The sequence below is a fragment of the Palaemon carinicauda genome, chromosome 8 (assembly GCF_036898095.1).
Source record: "Palaemon carinicauda isolate YSFRI2023 chromosome 8, ASM3689809v2, whole genome shotgun sequence".
NCBI classification, from domain to species: Eukaryota; Metazoa; Arthropoda; class Malacostraca; order Decapoda; family Palaemonidae; genus Palaemon; species Palaemon carinicauda.
In genome coordinates, this window is record NC_090732.1 from 85,548,317 (window position 1) to 85,571,613 (window position 23,297).

General features: G+C 40.2%; 1 protein-coding gene across 2 annotated transcripts in view; it reads right to left on the bottom strand.

Moving 5' to 3' along the window:
- The window catches only part of LOC137645791 (uncharacterized), a 273,902-nt gene that overhangs the window by 98,114 nt on the left and 152,491 nt on the right, over positions 1–23,297 (bottom strand). For both annotated transcript variants that reach the window (XM_068378731.1, XM_068378730.1), the window contains exon 8: positions 14,444–14,540. In XM_068378731.1, the coding sequence (XP_068234832.1) occupies positions 14,444–14,540 (97 nt within the window). The remainder of the gene's footprint in view (positions 1–14,443; positions 14,541–23,297) is intronic.

The window sequence follows — 23,297 nt, forward strand, 5'->3', positions numbered from 1 at the left end:
TATATTCACGAGGACAAGGGGTATTATGATCAAGTTTGCTCTCCTGTAGACATATAATTATGGGGGAATGCTCATGAATAAGGAGCTTAAGTTCTTCATATTTGGCCCTTAAACCCTGACAATTCCATTGCAAAATGGAGGAAAAAACTATGGTTTATAATTTGGTAGACCCCTTGGATGGAGTCTTCCCATTAGCAGTTTTTGATCTAACACTATTTTTAGGTGATTTTATTAAAGAGGGTCTTGATAGATTGGGTTTAGCATTTATGATTTTCTTTTTGTCTTTTTGATCTGATTGTTGAGGAGGTTGGTGGACCTCCACTTGAATTTCCGATTTATTTACATTGACTTCCAGATCAGAAATATCAACAGACAAATCATCATATTTATTTGACGTCGTGATTTTGATATTTCTTATGGAAGGGGGCGAGAGAGATGGAGGTCTCTCTCTTTTCCGATTAGTAGGTTTTGAGCTACCAGGTTTTTGCACCTTCCCCAATACAGGTGCACCTGGTAACTTGGTGTCAGGTGGCATCTCCATCAAATCAGGCAAGGACATGGCCTGGGAGAGGTTAGTACTATTGTTGGTAATGGGGGACGAAGGCTGTACAGAAATGGGCAATGACCCTTTTTTAATACACTGTGGCAGAGCCTCAGAAGGCAATATGATTACCTTGTCATGCAGTACTTTATTATCAGAGGTTGTATTTCTTTTCTTATGATTCCTGGCAGTGCTAGGTGGGGTTGATGTCTCCTGTGGTAAATTTACCTTTGATTTTAAGGCCTTTGCATAGCTGGTTGATTTATTCAACAGTCTTTTTGCATGTCCCACACTTATGTGTTCTAAACTTGATTTGTTTAGGGCAGCTTCCTCCAACATATACAGTTCGCATCTCCTATCAGTTGATTTATGATTCAAATTGCAATTTGAACACCTGGCCTCAAGTGTACATTCTCCATGATAAGTTTTGGAGCAAATACCACACATTTTTCCATTTTTGCAAACTTTGGATGGGTGTCCAAATTTAAAACAATTAAAACATTGCAGGGGCTTTTGTTTGAAAGGCCGAACTTTAATCCTTTCATTTTCAATAAAAATATGGAAAAGTACATCAGCATCCTGGAAAGTAAGTATAATCATTGAAGTTCCAGGAACCTTATGCACTTTCCATACATTTAATGGACACATAGAAAGTATCTCCTCCTCTGTAAATTCGTACAGGTCCTTATTAAAGACCACTCGCCTTCCATAACTAAAATTTAGATGAGGTTTCATTTCCAATGTGATTTCATCACTGCCTGTCTGTAAGTTAGATAGTATTGCAGACTGAGTCGAAGATTTGGCATGGATGAGATAACTATTCTTCCCAAAACGAGATATATCTCCAGGTGCTATGGTTCCTACTTTTTTTTTGATAAACTTACATATCTTAAAATAATTCCCTATTATCCCTTTAGGTTCAGCTAAGGGCCACATTGGTGGTTTGGGTTTTCTCTGTGAAGGCATGGGTACATTTCTATCTTTTTCAAACCAATCAGCAGGTTTGTACACATCCAATTCCTTTGGAACCTTATCACAAAGAGCTCCCATGATGTTCAATTCGTTGATTTTGATACTACTAATATTACTTATGGCATTAAACGCTTCATCATGACTTTCAAAAGATATCCAAGAGTCCCATTTTTCATCTCCAAGTCTCATCCTTATTTCCTTTATCAATCCATAGCACTCAAATGCTCTATATATATATCATCATAATTTGTTTCTAATGGGATTTGGGAAACATGAAGGAATCGTAGTTTCCCTGTATTGCCCAAATTGCTAGATTTTTTAACATCAGCAGAGTGGTCCTTTTTAGTTCAAAGGTCGTCAACAGAATTTTCCTTAATTACAATAGCAGAAGTCGTCAACAGTGCCGGGGGGGGGGGGGGGGGGAGTCAGCAAATCCAGGGGATGGGGAGTCAGTATTTGAAGGGTCCATATTTAAGGGTGGGATTTTCATGCTTTTTGTTGTTGTTTTGTTGGTTTACCTGCTTGAGAATTTTAAGAAAGTATCATACGTTGGAAAGGAAATTTGTATTCTCAACTATCGGCACGGTGAGAGTATACTTCCCAGATGGTCCACTCCATACCCTACCCGAAGGATAGCATCAAAACAGATATAGAGGCACAGGTGTAAGCTAAACCCGCCTGTTAGGACTGAGACCAAGGTAATATGGAATCATCCTCCCCATATCTGTAATGATGGGCTTCCGGCCAAAAGCCAAGAGTCCCACCTCAAGGATTGGATCTCCCTGGATTCCGATGACCCAACCCTTGAGAGCAGTTCCGAGAAAAAGGTCCAAACCATCTTTGGGATGGCTGAGATCATCCAATACTCTCATATATAGCTTTTAATGCGAATACCTCCCAACCGTGATCCCTTCTCCCATTCATCTAAGCAGGCAGTAATAACGAATGTGGAAATATCCACGCCATTTAAATAAAATAGAAAAAAAATAGAAAAATAAATAAATGAACAAATAAAATAAATATATATATATGCATACATCTACATATATATATATATATATATATATATATATATATATATATATATATATATATATATATATATATATATAACTAGGAAAAATAATAATCATAGAGATAGGACAGCAAGATGAAAGAAAGTTGATAAAATTAGGAGAAGGTCAAAGAAATATTAAGCAGAAGAAAAAGATGAAAAAGATGAAAGAGAGAAATTTAGATTCGAACTGGGGGAGCAATTTCCCGAAGTTCGAGAGCCCTCTTGCCCGTCACCAAGATTCAGCACGGGAATGAAATGCCGGGCTGAAGCTCAATGACTTCATCAAGGCATTCTCTCATTAAGAGGGACGTTCTCCTGAGAAGAGAACAGGAGACAAAGGAGAGACTAGCCGCCTCTCTTTCCCTCCAGAACTGCATGGAGATGTGTGCAGGCGTTGCTAGCACCCCAGACATGTACACAGTCCTGGTCAAGATGCACATGGCCACCCTAGTCAAGGACTTGTACGCTTTTGTAAAGGCCAGGAGGGCCTGCAGGGAGTTTGTGTTTGCCAATGCAACGGTTAAACATGAACCCAGGAAGCTGATCACTTCCTGTATCTGGGGTAAGGACCTCTTCCCAAAGGAAGTAGTTCAAGAAGTCGTCGCAAAAGCCGCCACGGAGAATAAGAATCTTCTCCAAAAGTGGGGCATGTCTTCTAAGAGAAACTCTTCCCCTGATGCTGAAGACGAAGAGGCCAGTACAACATCCCACGGTCACCATGACCACGATGCCCAAAGTGGTTGCTCAACCACAAACCACCTTCCAGGAAAGTGGTGCCTCAACAGCTGGTAGCCCAGCCACAAGCCTTCAACCCAGGTTTTGAGAGGCACAACACTACCTTTTGCCCGAAAGGAAGAGGATCTAGATGGGGCTCCTCAAGAAACCCCTCACGAGGTAGGGCGGACGTGGTCAGGGTGACAAACCCTCAGGACCATCCAAACAGTGAGATGCTCCAGGTAGGAGGGAGTCTCCTCCACTTTCAGGATCGTTGGACCTTCAATCCCTGGGCCCATATGCTAATGAAGAATGGACTAGGATGGAAATGGAACAGATCTCCACCTTCATTTCCTCAGTTCTTCCAACACTACACAGGCCCATATCCTAATCAAGAATGGACTAGGATGGAAATGGAACAGATCTCCACCTTCATTTCCTCAGTTCTTCCAACACTCCACTTCCTTATTGGAAGAATATACCTTAGAACTCTTGAACAAAAAGGTTATAAGGAAAGCAAAGTTCATCAAATTCCAGGGAAGGCTGTTTTGTGTTCCCAAGAAGGACTCGGACAAACTCAGAGTCATTCTAGACTTGTCTCCACTCAACAAGTTCATCGAGGACAACAAGTTCCGGATGTTAACCCTACAACACATCAGGACCCTGTTACCAAAAGGGGCGTGCACAGTCTCAATAGACCTCGCAGATGCTTACTGGCACCTTTCAGTCAGTCGCCCCCTCTCCTCCTACCTAAGATTCAAGCTATGGAAGACGAAGTATGTCTTCAGAGCCATGCTCTTTGGACTAAACATAGCCCTAAGGATTTTCACGAAACTTGCAGACACAGTCGTACAACAGCTACACTTAGAAGGCGTTCAGATAGCAGCATACCTGGACGACTGCCTGGTGTGGGCAGCATCCAAGACTGCTTGTCTGCAGGCAGCCACAAAGGTGATCCAGTTCCTGGAACATCTGGGCTTCAAGATCAACTACAAGAAGTCTCGCCTCTCTCCAGCTCAAGAGTTTCAATGGTTGGGAATCCATTGGAACTTGCAGTCACACCGCCTCTCCATTCCATCAAAGAAGAGGAGAGAGATTGCGGGTTCTGTCAAGAGACTACTGAAATCCAGCAGGATCTCAAGACGCCAACAGGAAAGAGTACTGGGGTCTTTCCAAATTGCAGCAGTAACAGACCCAGTGCTAAGAGCACAGCTGAAAGATGCGTCAGGAGTCTGGAGAAGATACGCATCAAACGCTCGAAAAGGTTGACAGAGACCGATACCGACCTTACTACAATCGCTTCTGGATGTACTCCCCGAATACGACAAAAATGGACAATGGTAGTTTTACTTGTCGAGAACTTAAATCCATTCATGTCAGCCCACTGGATAATTTTATCAATAGAGAGTTTGATTTTTCTCTCAACCATTGCCATTCTAGTGCCAGCAAATGATATTGAGAGATCATCCACAAATAATGTTGAGAGAACATCCCGGGGAATGGCTGAGGATATCCCATTAATTGCTAGTGCAAAAAGGGTCACACTCAGCACACTACCCTGAGGAACTCCTTCTTCCTGGCACTTACTCTCTGATAGAGTTTCCCCAACTCTCACTTGAAAAACTCTACGTGAAAGAAATGCCTGAATAAATAGTGGCAGCTCTCCTCTCAATCCCAATTCATGAATGGTTTTAAGTATACCATATCTCCATGTGGTATCATATGCCTTTTCAAGGTCAAAAAATACTGTAACATGGTGCTGTTTGGAAGCAAAGGCTTCACAAATAGAAGACTCAAGTCGTATCAACACATCAGTCGTTGAGTGCATTTTTCGGAATCCACATTGAATCGATGATAAAATACCTTTCTTTTCAAGGTACCACATCAGCTTTGCATTGACCATCTTCTCCATGATTTTACATAAACAAGATGTCAATGCAATAGGACGATAGTTTGCTGCTAAAAACTTGTCTTTACCGGGTTTTAAAAAGGCTAAAATAATGGCTAGTTCCCAAACACTTGGGTAACTATGATCATGCCATATTCTATTAATAATGCTTAAAATAAATAGCTTTGTATTAAAATGTACATGTTTAATCATTGCATATGGAATTCCATCGGGTCCAGGGGCTGTATCATTGCAATGAGCAAGTGCGGAATCAAATTCTCTTTCAGTGAAAGGAGAATTATACGACTCTTCCCTTCTTGTTGCAAAATTTAAAATTTTCTTTTCTTCAGTGCTCCTATACTGGTGACCAGGGGCTCCTTCACACTTGCTGGATACATTTGAAAAATGATTAGCCAGGGCATTGCTAACATCATTTGCTTCAGTTAACATACTGGCCATTCACCTTCAACACTGGTGGTGGGTTGGGGGTGAATTTGCCAGCTATCTTTTTTACTTTCCTCCACACAGAAGATGGTGGTGTTCTACTGTTAATGGAGGAAACAAAAGACATCCACGACTGGCGCCTTGCTTCTTTCATGGCACGACGGAACTGTGCTCTACATTTCTTGTACATAATTAAATTCTCATCAGTTCTGCGTCTGCGCAATCGTGTTAGAGATCTTCTTGTGGCTCTGTGGAGGGCAGTTAGCTCTGAAGACCACCACGGGACTGGTCGTCGTTTGAATAACCCTGTTGTTTGGGGAATTGAATTGACTCCTGCTGTATGGAGAGTTCCATTCAGTAAGTCTATGGCATCATCGATATTTTCAACCTGTCCTGCATCCCCCTCAATTTCGCTTAGCACACGAAATTTATCCCAGTCCGCCTTGTCAAGATTCCATCGTGGCAATCCCTGTAAAGGTGGACTATTGTTGGTGTTTATATTGATTGGTGCATGATCACTAGTATGCCAATCATCTAATGTTCTCCAATCGAAGTCGAGAAGGCAATTAGAGCTTAAGATTGATAGGTCAATACATGACAAGGTACCTGTCTGGACATGAAAGTGTGTGGGCTCTCCTGTATTAAGGAGTCCCTTATCTTCATTTTCCACAATTGATGATATGATATTTCCCCTCGTGTTTGCTAAAACATCACCCCACAAAGGATGTCTACCATTCAAATCTCCAAGTAAAAGAAAAGGTTGAGGGAGTTGTTGAGTCACCTCCACTAAGTTATCATACAGAATGTTATCATTTGGAGGCAAGTACAGAGAGCAAATTGTATATTTTCGCCCTATGTCAATCCGTACAACCACTGCCTACAGAGGTGTACGAATAGACAGAGAAACTTGGGGAACATCTCGACGAACGTATATGAGACTTCCGCCATGGCTCCCCACTTGGTGATCAAATGGTGTCCTATAACTAATATATTCACGAGGACAAGGGGTATTATGATCAAGTTTGCTCTCCTGTAGACATATAATTATGGGGGAATGCTCATGAATAAGGAGCTTAAGTTCTTCATATTTGGCCCTTAAACCCTGACAATTCCATTGCAAAATGGAGGAAAAAACTATGGTTTATAATTTGGTAGACCCCTTGGATGGAGTCTTCCCATTAGCAGTTTTTGATCTAACACTATTTTTAGGTGATTTTATTAAAGAGGGTCTTGATAGATTGGGTTTAGCATTTATGATTTTCTTTTTGTCTTTTTGATCTGATTGTTGAGGAGGTTGGTGGACCTCCACTTGAATTTCCGATTTATTTACATTGACTTCCAGATCAGAAATATCAACAGACAAATCATCATATTTATTTGACGTCGTGATTTTGATATTTCTTATGGAAGGGGGCGAGAGAGATGGAGGTCTCTCTCTTTTCCGATTAGTAGGTTTTGAGCTACCAGGTTTTTGCACCTTCCCCAATACAGGTGCACCTGGTAACTTGGTGTCAGGTGGCATCTCCATCAAATCAGGCAAGGACATGGCCTGGGAGAGGTTAGTACTATTGTTGGTAATGGGGGACGAAGGCTGTACAGAAATGGGCAATGACCCTTTTTTAATACACTGTGGCAGAGCCTCAGAAGGCAATATGATTACCTTGTCATGCAGTACTTTATTATCAGAGGTTGTATTTCTTTTCTTATGATTCCTGGCAGTGCTAGGTGGGGTTGATGTCTCCTGTGGTAAATTTACCTTTGATTTTAAGGCCTTTGCATAGCTGGTTGATTTATTCAACAGTCTTTTTGCATGTCCCACACTTATGTGTTCTAAACTTGATTTGTTTAGGGCAGCTTCCTCCAACATATACAGTTCGCATCTCCTATCAGTTGATTTATGATTCAAATTGCAATTTGAACACCTGGCCTCAAGTGTACATTCTCCATGATAAGTTTTGGAGCAAATACCACACATTTTTCCATTTTTGCAAACTTTGGATGGGTGTCCAAATTTAAAACAATTAAAACATTGCAGGGGCTTTTGTTTGAAAGGCCGAACTTTAATCCTTTCATTTTCAATAAAAATATGGAAAAGTACATCAGCATCCTGGAAAGTAAGTATAATCATTGAAGTTCCAGGAACCTTATGCACTTTCCATACATTTAATGGACACATAGAAAGTATCTCCTCCTCTGTAAATTCGTACAGGTCCTTATTAAAGACCACTCGCCTTCCATAACTAAAATTTAGATGAGGTTTCATTTCCAATGTGATTTCATCACTGCCTGTCTGTAAGTTAGATAGTATTGCAGACTGAGTCGAAGATTTGGCATGGATGAGATAACTATTCTTCCCAAAACGAGATATATCTCCAGGTGCTATGGTTCCTACTTTTTTTTGGATAAACTTACATATCTTAAAATAATTCCCTATTATCCCTTTAGGTTCAGCTAAGGGCCACATTGGTGGTTTGGGTTTTCTCTGTGAAGGCATGGGTACATTTCTATCTTTTTCAAACCAATCAGCAGGTTTGTACACATCCAATTCCTTTGGAACCTTATCACAAAGAGCTCCCATGATGTTCAATTCATTGATTTTGATACTACTAATATTACTTATGGCATTAAACGCTTCATCATGACTTTCAAAAGATATCCAAGAGTCCCATTTTTCATCTCCAAGTCTCATCCTTATTTCCTTTATCAATCCATAGCACTCAAATGCTCTATATATATATCATCATAATTTGTTTCTAATGGGATTTGGGAAACATGAAGGAATCGTAGTTTCCCTGTATTGCCCAAATTGCTAGATTTTTTAACATCAGCAGAGTGGTCCTTTTTAGTTCAAAGGTCGTCAACAGAATTTTCCTTAATTACAATAGCAGAAGTCGTCAACAGTGCCGGGGGGGGGGGGGGGGGGGGGAGTCAGCAAATCCAGGGGATGGGGAGTCAGTATTTGAAGGGTCCATATTTAAGGGTGGGATTTTCATGCTTTTTGTTGTTGTTTTGTTGGTTTGCCTGCTTGAGAATTTTAAGAAAGTATCATACGTTGGAAAGGAAATTTGTATTCTCAACTATCGGCACGGTGAGAGTATACTTCCCAGATGGTCCACTCCATACCCTACCCGAAGGATAGCATCAAAACAGATATAGAGGCACAGGTGTAAGCTAAACCCGCCTGTTAGGACTGAGACCAAGGTAATATGGAATCATCCTCCCCATATCTGTAATGATGGGCTTCCGGCCAAAAGCCAAGAGTCCCACCTCAAGGATTGGATCTCCCTGGATTCCGATGACCCAACCCTTGAGAGCAGTTCCGAGAAAAAGGTCCAAACCATCTTTGGGATGGCTGAGATCATCCAATACTCTCATATATAGCTTTTAATGCGAATACCTCCCAACCGTGATCCCTTCTCCCATTCATCTAAGCAGGCAGTAATAACGAATGTGGAAATATCCACGCCATTTAAATAAAATAGAAAAAAAATAGAAAAATAAATAAATGAACAAATAAAATAAATATATATATGCATACATCTACATAAATATATATATATATATATATATATATATATATATATATATATATATATATATATATATATATATATAACTAGGAAAAATAATAATCATAGAGATAGGACAGCAAGATGAAAGAAAGTTGATAAAATTAGGAGAAGGTCAAAGAAATATTAAGCAGAAGAAAAAGATGAAAAAGATGAAAGAGAGAAATTTAGATTCGAACTGGGGGAGCAATTTCCCGAAGTTCGAGAGCCCTCTTGCCCGTCACCAAGATTCAGCACGGGAATGAAATGCCGGGCTGAAGATCAATGACTTCATCAAGGCATTCTCTCATTAAGAGGGACGTTCTCCTGAGAAGAGAACAGGAGACAAAGGAGAGACTAGCCGCCTCTCTTTCCCTCCAGAACTGCATGGAGATGTGTGCAGGCGTTGCTAGCACCCCAGACATGTACACAGTCCTGGTCAAGATGCACATGGCCACCCTAGTCAAGGACTTGTACGCTTTTGTAAAGGCCAGGAGGGCCTGCAGGGAGTTTGTGTTTGCCAATGCAACGGTTAAACATGAACCCAGGAAGCTGATCACTTCCTGTATCTGGGGTAAGGACCTCTTCCCAAAGGAAGTAGTTCAAGAAGTCGTCGCAAAAGCCGCCACGGAGAATAAGAATCTTCTCCAAAAGTGGGGCATGTCTTCTAAGAGAAACTCTTCCCCTGATGCTGAAGACGAAGAGGCCAGTACAACATCCCACGGTCACCATGACCACGATGCCCAAAGTGGTTGCTCAACCACAAACCACCTTCCAGGAAAGTGGTGCCTCAACAGCTGGTAGCCCAGCCACAAGCCTTCAACCCAGGTTTTGAGAGGCACAACACTACCTTTTGCCCGAAAGGAAGAGGATCTAGATGGGGCTCCTCAAGAAACCCCTCACGAGGTAGGGGCGGACGTGGTCAGGGTGACAAACCCTCAGGACCATCCAAACAGTGAGATACTCCAGGTAGGAGGGAGTCTCCTCCACTTTCAGGATCGTTGGACCTTCAATCCCTGGGCCCATATCCTAATGAAGAATGGACTAGGATGGAAATGGAACAGATCTCCACCTTCATTTCCTCAGTTCTTCCAACACTACACAGGCCCATATCCTAATCAAGAATGGACTAGGATGGAAATGGAACAGATCTCCACCTTCATTTCCTCAGTTCTTCCAACACTCCACTTCCTTATTGGAAGAATATACCTTAGAACTCTTGAACAAAAAGGTTATAAGGAAAGCAAAGTTCATCAAATTCCAGGGAAGGCTGTTTTGTGTTCCCAAGAAGGACTCGGACAAACTCAGAGTCATTCTAGACTTGTCTCCACTCAACAAGTTCATCGAGGACAACAAGTTCCGGATGTTAACCCTACAACACATCAGGACCCTGTTACCAAAAGGGGCGTGCACAGTCTCAATAGACCTCGCAGATGCTTACTGGCACCTTTCAGTCAGTCGCCCCCTCTCCTCCTACCTAAGATTCAAGCTATGGAAGACGAAGTATGTCTTCAGAGCCATGCTCTTTGGACTAAACATAGCCCTAAGGATTTTCACGAAACTTGCAGACACAGTCGTACAACAGCTACACTTAGAAGGCGTTCAGATAGCAGCATACCTGGACGACTGCCTGGTGTGGGCAGCATCCAAGACTGCTTGTCTGCAGGCAGCCACAAAGGTGATCCAGTTCCTGGAACATCTGGGCTTCAAGATCAACTACAAGAAGTCTCGCCTCTCTCCAGCTCAAGAGTTTCAATGGTTGGGAATCCATTGGAACTTGCAGTCACACCGCCTCTCCATTCCATCAAAGAAGAGGAGAGAGATTGCGGGTTCTGTCAAGAGACTACTGAAATCCAGCAGGATCTCAAGACGCCAACAGGAAAGAGTACTGGGGTCTTTCCAAATTGCAGCAGTAACAGACCCAGTGCTAATAGCACAGCTGAAAGATGCGTCAGGAGTCTGGAGAAGATACGCATCAAACGCTCGAAAAGGTTGACAGAGACCGATACCGACCTTACTACAATCGCTTCTGAAGCCGTGGTTGAAGGTCAAGAGCCTAGCAAGGACTATTCCCTTACAACCACCTCAACCATCGGTAATCATCCACACGGATGCCTCGACGGAAGGATGGGGAGGTCATTCCCATCAAAGGAAAGCTCAAGGGACCTGGTCCTCCATGTTCAAGACCTTCTTTCACATCAACATTCTGGAGGCCATGGCAGTCCTGCTGACGTTGAAGAAGCTATCCCCTCACAGATCAGCCCACATCAAGCTAGTCTTGGACAGCAAAGTGATAGTGATATGTCTGAACCGACAAGGCTCGAGATCGCCCTACATCAATCACGTGATGTTAGCCATCTTTCGCTTGGCAAGAAAGAAAAGATGGCACTTATCAGCAGTTCACCTACACGGTTTCTGCAATGTGACGGCAGACGCTCTATCCAGGCTAAAGCCGATAGAGTCAGAATGGTCCCTAGACGCAGAATCATTCTACTTCACCTTGGAAAAAGTCCCAGAACTGCAGATCGACCTCTTCCCAACGAGCTACAACAAGGAACTACCTCGATACGTAGCCTATGGGCGGAGGCAACGGACTCCATGTCCCTCGATTGGAACAGATGGACTCACATCTACCTGTTCTCACCAACTAATCTTCTGCTGAAGGTTCTCAACAAGCTGAAATCCTTCAAGGGAACAGCAGAAATGGTGGCCCCAAGTGGCCCAAAAGCAATTGGTACCGTCTGGTGATAGAAGTGAAGTTGAGGCTGTTTCCTCTACCGAACCCAGTTCTATCCCAACTGGTTCAGAAGTCGACTGTCTTCGCTTCATCAGAGAGAAACCAAAGCCTTCATCTCATGATTTTCTCGCCTTAGCAGTCAAGAAAAGATTTGGGATCTAAAAAGACAGTATGGACTTTATAGAAGAATACAAGTCAAAATCAACCAGAAGACAATATGAATTGTCTTGGAAGAAGTGGGTCGCTTTTGTCAAAGCAAAAAAGCTGACGGAAATCTCGATAGACTTCTGCCTGTCCTTCTTCATCCACCTTCACGAACAAGGTTTGACTTCCACCATGATAACTATGTGTAAGTCAGCTTTGACTAGACCTCTTCTTTACTCCTTCCAGGGGGACCTGTCGAACGAAATCTTCAACAAGATTCCGAAGGCATGCACTAGACTTGAACCAGCAGCCCCTCCGAAGCCCATTTCATGGTCTTTGGACAAAGTCTTGCACTACAGTATGCTTCGAACTTGAACAATGAAGATTGCTCTCTAAAGGATCTAACACAAAAAGTGATATTTTTGTTCGCTATAGCCTCAGGGGCTGGAGTTAGTGAAATAGTAGCCCTATCAAGAGACGAGGGCCATATTCAGTTCACAGAAGTGGGAGAACTGAATCTTTTTCCCGATCCTACCTTTCTCGCCAAAAACGAGCTACCCACCAAAATGTGGGGTCCCTGGAGAATCTGCCCTCTAAAGGAAGATGTCTCTTTATGTCCAGTAGAGTGTCTAAAGGTCTATCTTCGAAGAACTTCAGACTTCAAGGGAGGACCGCTCTTCAAAGGCGAAACCTCAGGATCAAACTTATCCTTGAAACAACTGAAGCTCACTTACTTTATTCGCAGAGCGGATCCTGACAGTGCACCCGCAGGTCATGATCCAAGAAAGATTGCTTCCTTGCTGAACTTTTATCAGTATATGGACTTTGATAGCCTCCGCTCATACACTGGTTGGAAATCCTCTAGAGTCTTCAACAAACATTATGCGAAGGAAGTGCACAAGCTGAAACACTTTGTGGTGGCGGCAGTTAGCGTTGTGAACTGTTTGGGACTTTTACAGTTAGGGTGAAAAAGTGTTAACACCTTTCAGTGTAATACCTTTTATTAAGGGTCACCCTGGTGCCCCTAGGACTGTTCTTTATAGGTGTAGAATCAAACCAATAACACCAGTGCCATGTGTACACTCGTAAGCAGTGTTGAAATTCATCCAACATTTACAGTGAAATTATCTTAATAATTTTATAATAGTTTCAAGTGGCAATGTTTTAATAATATATTTCTTCCCTTACAGGTGATAAATATATATGTACCTTTAAAATGTTAGCTGGAATGGATATGATTCTATTTTAATACATTCGTTGTTATATTTATGTTGTCTATACAAATAAATATGTAAAATGTATTTGCATCTTATTCGCCCCAATAAGTACTGAATAAAACTAGCCAGAGTTTTTTTACTTATTTTTCCTAAAAATAAGGTAATCACTTGAAGGTGCCTATACATGTGAACATGAGTATGGTAGTTGATTACATTTGTTCCGACATATATACAAACCTTTTCGCTTCTATAGTCAGAGTTGACAGTTTCCCTTTAGGGGGCAGGAAACCCTAAGATTGTTCCAAGCTTAGCAGATATGACGAATAACGGTACCGTCATATATTTATGTGGTCTGGGTGACCAAATAGAAGCTGACTCGAGGTTAAGGCACTTATACAAACCCACAGATATAGTACTTTCAAGTAATTCTCTGGTAAGCTTCCATCAGGATGACATGGCTCGAGCCCAAAAAATGGATTTTGAAGCAAAGCGAAAAATCTATTTTTGGGTGAGATGGCCATGTCGTCGTGATGGACCCGTCCTCCTTTTCTAAGAAAAGGAGTATACATACGTAACAATCCCCACCCAAAACTACTCTATCTGTAGCCATCAATGCTTAATTGCAACAAGGAATGGGTTGACATGTTGGGCGCTGTAGTAGTACGGGAGGGGGATCCACTGGGTAACCTTGATGACGGCTCCCCTTCATTTTCGCCACTCTTCCCCCTCAGAGTGAAAACTCTATTCGGGGTGAAGATTGTTATGTGTCATATCAAGAAATACGTCCCCTGATATTACGCGATATCCTTAAGAAATTCCTTAGGGATACTCGCGCCAAGAGTTAGAATTCTGGAGACCTCTGGGAGTATCACTGTAGCTAAATATCCCTCAGAAAGCTGCCTAAAGGAACCTTCCATCAGGAAGACATGGCCATCTCACCCAAAAATAGATTTTTCGCTTTGCTTCAAAATCCGTTTACTATACAGTTTACAATGATGTATACTGTAGTGTGCAGTATGTCTTTAGGAGTAAGGATAACTAATTATAAATGGAGCATCTAAAATCCTGTAACAAAGCATGCACATATGATATCTCTTAACTACATCACAAATAATGATTATGGCCAATTTGAATAAGCTGCTAAAAAAGAGGTAAGTCCTCAACTAGATAACCATGCTTACCCGAAGGTGTGCAGGAATGGCGATGGCCTCTGTTGAAAACCTTCCTTTGTAACTGTATTGAATCTTCACTTGAAAATTCTGCTTCCTGGGAGTACTTCTACAAGTGAATGAAAAATGTTACCTCTTGGAAAATTTGGTCATTTACCTTTAGATTATATCTGGTATGGAGCATAAATAACATCTTGTCTAAACTAAATAAAATAATTTCAATTCTTACCTGGGATTCACGTGCTAGTCATTATAAGAATTAAAATCTCTACTATATATATATATATATATATATATATATATATATATATATATATATATATATATATATATATATATATATATATATATATATATATATATATATATATATATATATATATATATATATATATATATATATATATATATATATATATATATATATATATATATATATATATATATATATATAAATTCAATGACATGTAAGACAACTATTCCCTTTGGACAAAGGCAACCATAAAACATATAAATGAGTAAATAGGATTCTCTCATGTCTGTCGCCATTTTGATGCTTTACTCTTTCTTAAGTACATACATGTGTAAATGTTTACAAAATAAATCGTACCCACTGTAAATGGGGAGATAATAAGAACATACATGTATCACAGGTAAGTATTGAAATGATAAATTTTTGCTGAAACATTATGTTTATTTCAATGAAACTACCTAGTATTTATGTGATGAACAACACCTCCCCACCCCTAGATGGAGGAACAGAGGAACTCAACTTAAATAATTGGGGTCAAACAAGCAAAACCCCAATACAAAGAAACTATTCATGAGAAAGCCTTATGAGTGACCGATTCATGGAGAACAACAATATTCCAATTCAATAGCGTTTATAGAGGATAAATGTGAATGATTAAGAGAGATGAACTAAACCCATCCCTGACATCTTTCAAGTTAAAAAAATAAGGCTGATACAGTATTTAAGACCTCAACAAAGCTTACTTCATTTTCATCTAAACTTGAAATTTTCAACAAAAAGTTGACTTCTTTAAAATAATTTACCTTTCTGCTACTCCTCAGTCTTATGCCCATTGTCTATCAAAATTGAACATTGCTTCTCTTAAATGATGATATACCGTACAAATACAGAAGTGCAACACCACTAGTCTGCCTCTAAAATTTTACCTGATAATTTTCTGGCAAAGTTCAAAGTACAGTAAATTAGGAAGATCTTTCACAATCTGGTCACATTTGGAATAAAACTTGTAGCATACTGTTTACAGTAGAACTAAGCCTTACAGTAGTACTAAGCCTCAAGACTTAGAATTAACTGCATACCTCGTATTATTTTCAGGATGGTAGAGTCTGGGAAGATCTGAATGCAAAGGATGGTCAGAATTATGACAACCTTTATGCAACATGCACAATGAACTAACTGAATGACAGTGCCAGAAATTGATTTCCAGAATAGGAATAAGAAATGTAATAGACTGCAATTTTTTGACAAACAAATAACGATGAGAGTCAGCAGCTGAAAGCCAGATAAGACAACAACACTCAAAGCAGGGTAGAGTGAAATATTTCCTCCGGATAGATTACTGTATTACGAAAAATCTCAGTACATTTTTGCAATAAACCTATTATTTGTGCAATTAACAAAGAAACAAACCAAATGTGTTACTTGAAAGTAAATTTGCAATCAAGTATTAGCACACCTGAAATCTTAACTAAATACACACACACACACACACACACACACACACACACACACACACACATATATATATATATATATATATATATATATATATATATATATATATATATATATATATATATATATATACATACATAAGTGTAGGTCGGCCAGGGCACCAGCCACCTGTTGAGATACTACCGCTAGTGTTATTGGATCATTTGAATGGCCAGACAGTAATGCATTGGATCCCTCTCTCTGGTCATGGCTCATATTTTCTTTGCCTGCACATACACCAAATAGTCTGCCCTATTCTTTACAGATTCTCGTCTCTCCTCATACACCTGACAACACTGAAATTACCAAACAATTCTTTGCTCAAGAAGCTAATTACTGCACTGTAATTGATCAGTGGCTACTTTCCTCTTGATAAGGGTCGAAGAGACTCTTTAGCTATGATAAGCAGCTCTTCTAGGAGGACACTCCAAAATCAAACCATTGTTCTCTAGTCTTGGGTAGTGCCATACCCTCTGCACCACGGTCTTCCACTGACTTGGGTTAGAGTTCTCTTGCTTTAAAGTACACTCGAGCACACTATTCTATATTCTTTTTTTCCTCTTGGTTTTTTAATTGGTGTGTTGGGCAGGATTAGTAGAAGGACAATGGATGCATTGTGGTTTATGAAGAAGTTGTCTTTTCCTTATCTGATTCTTTTTCTTCTCAAAACCATCCTTACTGTCCTCCCTTCAGTTGAAATGGCTATCCTGGAAGGTACTTAGCCTTGCATGGTGTATCAGCTCCTCCATGTTGACCAGTTTTTCCGACTTTTTTTCTATAGTCTATGGGTTTGATCAATCACTTTATCTATATTACTGTGTATACTGTTTTTGTTATTGTCCTTGATAATCTATTATTTAAGTATGATGTCTCTTTTTTATTACCATTAATTCTTATGCTGTCTGGAGACCTTGAGTGAAATCCGGGACCAGTACGTCCTAGATTTCGTCAATGTCGTCTACTATATTGCAATATTTGGGGTCTTCATGCAAATATTCAAGACCTTACAATTGCATCCAGCCAGTATAATATTCTTTTGTATTCAGAAAATTTGGTTTCTAAGATGAGGCACTCAACTGAGCTCCTTATTACTGGTTTTAACAAGCCAATAATGTTGAAACGTGATCCCATAACAACTTCTATTTGTGTTCGATCTACCGGAATCCAGACAGGGATGATTCAATCTTCGATTGTCTTCTTACCATTATGGCTAATATACAAGATGATAGAAAGACCTCTTTTGTCTTTGTTGGGGATTTCAATGCTCACCGTAGGGAGTGGTTAAGTTCTGCTTCTTCTACCGATTGCCATGACTTAAGAGCTTTAGACTTTGCCTCTGAAGCAGCCTGTGAGCAAATAATAAGCGAAGCTACTCACAGATCTGATAACTGCTTGGAACTCATATACACTGAATCCCCTGGTGTTTTAACAAGTAAGGTTGGTTCTCCAGTCGGGACATCTGATTATGCCTTAACTTCACTAGTAGTGAAGATTGAGCAGCCTGTCCTTGATGTATCATACTAATGTCAGATTTATGTGAAATCTCCAGCAAACTGGAATGGGATTTTGCATGATCTTTTGGGCTTGAATTGGTCACAATTGTATAGTAGTGTTGATCCTGTTGCCCCTTTGAATGAGAATCTAATCAACTTAATTGATAGGTATATCCCTTCTTGCGTGCTAAGGTAACGAGTGAAGGACAAACCAGGTACAATGATGATTGTATATGTGCTTATTTGGAGATACAGTGTTTATTCTTCTACTGAAAAGGAATTCAAACTAACCATAAAAGAAACCCTTTCTGGTACAACCAAGGAACATAAGTGATGGACTACCCTTAAATCTGCATTCTTTGGTGTAGATGCAACAGTTCGTCCTTTACTTAAACCAGATGGCTCGGTCATTCACTGTTCAAAGGAAAAGGCAACCCTTTTGGCTGATGTGTTTGACAGTAAACTGAGTAATGAGAAACTGGAACTTCCTTATTCCTGTTTTCCTGAGGCTAAACTAACTACTTTAGCTTTTTGAACTCATGAAATTAAAGCTCTGTTGATGGACCTTATTGCTTATGGAGGTATACACCCAAATGGTATTTTTCCTTTGTGTTTTTATAAAGACTGCAGATTTCTTAGCTCCAAAGTTATCTGTTATTTTGCGCAAGTTAGCAAGAAGAGGAGCTTTTAGCACTTGTTGGAGAATTGGTAATGTTACTCGACTATGCAGAACTGTTTGTGGTAGCTCAAGTTCAACTGATTACCACTCAATTTCCTTAACTCTCATATTATCTAAAGTATTTGAATGTCTTTTGGCAAAACGTCTTAATAGGTTTGCAAAAGGTAATCATCTATTCCCTAGTTTGCAATTTGGTTTTCGTAAAGGCCTTGGAGCATGTGATTCCCTTCTTACAATCTCCAATGCTGTACAGAAATCCCTTGATTATGGCTAGGAAGTTCGTATGATTGGCCTTGAGTTTAGTGCTGTCTTTGACCATGTTAATCATGAGGCCCTTGTTTTCTAAATCAAACAGTTGGAAGTGGGTGGGTCGTTTCTTAGCATTATTATTGAATTTTAAGTAATAGATCTCAAAGAGTTCTGGAAGATGATGATTCTCTAAAGTGGGCTCCCAACCTGCCAAAGTGGCATCACAGAACATAGAAAGATCCAGAACCTGTAGCTTTTGACTTACTCCTTGAATTAGATGTTGGCAAAACTGAAACCCATAGAGATGTTTGGACAGAATCTTGATGGCAGGAACAGAAATTGTTTTGGGATATTTTGACAAGTCCCAAAATTAGTTTGGATGAATATTGAAACGGTCTCATTCTGAGTCGAGCGTAAAGGATAAGTTTTGCCAAAGAGGCCACTGATCCTAAATTTCTAATCTATTTGTGGGTAAAAGGTACTTTTGATTTCAGAAAGTTTTGAGTTTTTCTTTTCAAAAGAAAACTCCAAAAATGAACTAAGGCCATTATTACTTTAAAATAAAGAACTAATTGAGATGAAGTCAGACAGACTTTCTTAAAATTTACCACAATCACAAGACTCAACAACAGGTTCAATAAACTATTTTGGTCTTGAAAAAGACCCTCTCCATACTTGCCAATGATCAACCAATTATCTTGATACAGAAGAACTCTTATTCTTAGAATATATAATCACATCTTTACTAGAGGAGTTTAGGAGCTATGTTCAAATCAAAGCATAAGCAATTGAAGTGATAAATTCATTCTTGGAACACAGACTTGAGGTATCACAGTGAATCTGTGTGAGGAGATACATGAAAATAAGTATTTGGCAGGTTGAAGGAAAACATCCAATCTTCCTTCTGAACTGCGGCTAACACTGTAGAAGGGGTCTCCATGGAGAACCTTTCAAGAATTTAAAACTTGAGACAAGAATTATAAAAAAACTGGCTTAAACATATTGGAGATTCAGAACGTGAAAAACACGATTGCCTTTTATTGCTTCTTTCAATAACACAAATATTTATTTTTCCTTTCCAGAGTATGAAGATAAGAAGGTAAGGACATTGGTAGGATATGTAATAGGGGTTTGTATTTAAAAGGCAACTGTTAGCATATCACCAAAGGGCTTGTTAAAAGTATAGTCCATACATGATGGAAGCAATAGCCTGCCCTTACTTTTAGTGACCTGGTGTAGTCACTTGTTAGATTTATCAACTTTTTCACACCTGTTTGATACAGTTGATTTTCTCTGATAAAATCTCGAGTTTCTTTGACATAAAAATCAATTGATACTCCTAGACCTATTTCTGCACCCAGGCAAATCTTGAGGAGGAGGTTGATACAAAGTAAAAGGACCAAGGGATTGTTTCAAAGGAGGCTGAACTTGTGCAGCAGGAAGATTGTGCGAGATTAAATCACTTTGTGTTTTGAAATCAATTTGACCATTCACTATAGACAAACAACTTTCTTAATAAATGAGGGACCATAATAGTTGACAACATAGATAGGCGTTTTTGAGCATTAAATATATTTCCCTCCAACAAAAATTAAATCTGCTCGTTGCTTTGGAGGATGCAGTTAAAATACATTTGTGCCAGTTCTGAAGAGGAATCAGGTCCTTCTTGATCTGGACAATATTTATGTTAAAAAAAATAAGTTGAACAACTTTGAGCTTTATCAGAGATGATCCCCAATTTTGATGCTATTAAAACAATAATAAAATACTATAAATAATGTCTACAGTAGAATCTGAGAAGCAATTAATTTCAAAAGTTCTACTCAGACCTTCTACAATTCCTTCAATCTTTTTAAGAAGTAGAAAAATCTTTTCATTTTCTAAAAGGGACTGTCATGCTGGCTCTATCAGAATTTATCATCCGAATTCACTCTTAAGACTTTAGAGCAGAAACTTTTGAATGAGTAGATTTTTTTATCAGATTATCATAATACTACTCAAAGATCATATCCATAAGTTTACAAAAAGAAGTTTCCTGAACTCCTTCCTCTGATAGTAAAGGCAAAGCACAATCCCATTCCTGAGGGAAGGTACAATACTACATATAAGCTATATGCCACTGGTAGATGCCACACCCTTACCTGGCACAAAATCCTACAAAAGCTGGTGAAACGCTAAAACCTGGTTGTACACCTAACATTTTTTTGGGCTCAAGCCATGTCGTCCTGATGGAAGGTTCCTTTAGGCAGCTTTTTAAGGGATATTTGGCTACAGTGATACTCCCAGAGAATTGACCATAGGTCTCCAGAATTCTAACTCCTGGCGTGAGTATCCTTAAAAATTTTCTTATCGATATCCCATAATATCAGGGGACGTATTTCTTGATATGACACATGGCAATCTTCACCACGAATGGAGTTTTCGCTCTGAGGGGGAAGAGTGGCGAAACTGAAGGGGAGCCGTCATCAAGGTTACCCAGTGGATCCCCTTCCCATACTACTACAGGGTCCAATATGGCTACCCATTCCTTGTTTTGTAGTGAATTGCGCACGGTGTACTCCCGCTTGCTCTCAGTGTTTTCGATCGCTTTTACGATGATTTATCATGCATTCTCCAGCATCTTCTGCCTCTGGTAAGTTGAGTATTTAATCTTTCCTGTGTATGATTTTTAGCTCCCTTCTCATACTTAAATTAGCATAATTTAGATGTGTTTATTGGAGCGTAGCTGGTAACCAGAGGCGCCATTTTGGTTGCTGTCGTTCGTCATACATGCCTTATTTAGTCAGTAGAATGACGTTCCCGGTATTTAGCTTTAATGAATTATACCTATTTAGGCAAAATTATACTAGAGAAAATAAGATCATGTACGTATATTTCCTCTTCCTTAAATGTAACGATCTTATACGTTAGAGTCTCGGTGATATAGCGTAGCCGAGATCTCGCCCCACGCTAGGCTAACCTAGCCTTCGCGCTTTAGTATACTTTCGTACATTATCCCCGTTTACCCTCGCGTATCGATTTATCAATTTAACAGGAGATAGTATATCTCCTAGATTTAATTATATAATTCGATACTCGTCTCTTTTAGAGATTTAAGGGTAAACCCTTCCTTCCCTCTGAGTGTCGCCATTAGGGAACAACCCTATCTTGGTCTTGCCATAGAGTAGTGTACTCTGGCTTGACTAGGCTAGTGTTTTCTGTATTCCCTCTTTTCCGGTGAGTATACCGGCTTGGTATTACTCAGAGTATTCAGTCGTTGTGCCGGCAACTCGTCTGCCGAGGGAGTAGTCACTCCCCTGCCGGCTTACAGTTGCAGGCATAGGAAGCCTAGCTTCCCTAGCCCGCATCCAAAGTGGTAGTACAATGCCGCCACCTTCTCCCTTGCTGTCTAGAAGACAAGTCTTGTTTCGGCAGGGTCCTGGGCTAAAGAATCGATATTCTTCTGACGCCCAAGACGGCGCCGATATTGAAACCATGTTTCTGATTTGTGACCGGAAATGGCTGGCAATCATGCCGCCTTCTCCCGACACATTACTAAAGACCCTTTCCCTGCCCCTCTCTGTCCTTTAGCGATAGCCTAGCCATCGCAATGTCTTTGGCCGGTGTCCTACAATCTCCCCGCTTGCCGGGTTGGTTGTGGTGCCGGCCGGGCTCTTACATAGGCGGCTTGATAGCCGCTCTGACCTTCCCCCTACGGACGCAAGGCTCCGGGAAAGGTTGTGTCGGCCATGACGGCTGCCGGTGGGAGACCCTAATATCTTTGAGTGTTCTTCAGTCCTCTTTTGGACTGCCATCCACATTCCTGGAATCGGCAGAGTAACCGACAACAGCTCATGTGGCTGGGTGGAAGCTAGAATGTTTCATTCCCCCCTTCCATTTGAACCCTCATTCCGGAAGAAGGCAGTAGGGACAGTAGTATCTACACCCTTATTTATTGTACTAAGCTATAATGATAAGGCAGCCCTTCTTTCCATGCTTTCTCTCTCTCTGTTGGCTAGTGCCGTCAGGTACTAGCCAGCCGCCGGCTGGACCGGTGCTGCCAGGTACTAGCCTAGCCGGCAGCATGCCGACTGAACTACAGTATATCCTTATACAGTAGCCAGTATTTCTGCAGTATAGTACATACTGCAGGCAGAAAACTATAGTATATATTATACAGTAGTTTATATTTTCTAAACTATTCTGTGTATCCTTTAACAGTCCATTGATGAGACCAATCATAATCTTCAAGTGAAGTATTCCTTCAATACCCTGATAAACCATAGTCATCAGATCATATATTTTTACCCTACAATATTAATACCCCTTTATGGAAGGGTTAGCGCTAGTATACACTAATTCTAACTCTAGAAGTTAGAGCCCTTCCACTCTAGTTTTCCCTTAATAAGGAAATTCTAAATATTAATATTGAGGGAGGTCACAGCAATTGGCTGGACAAGAGGCACAAGTATGTCTTTCCTATTTCCTTTCTGGCTTACTATCCTAAGCTATAATGGTCAAGATAATACAAATTTTCTTGCATGAAAATATTTTAATTTATCAAGTGTGATAAATTACCACATACTCATTTCAATTTCCTTTCTTTACAGGAGGAGCAAATGCTGAAATGTGAGGTTATGTACTGTTACCACAAAAGTAGGAACTTTTGTGATCACACATGTGCAGGTCTCATGCCGCCTGCGTAGTTACAACCGAAAC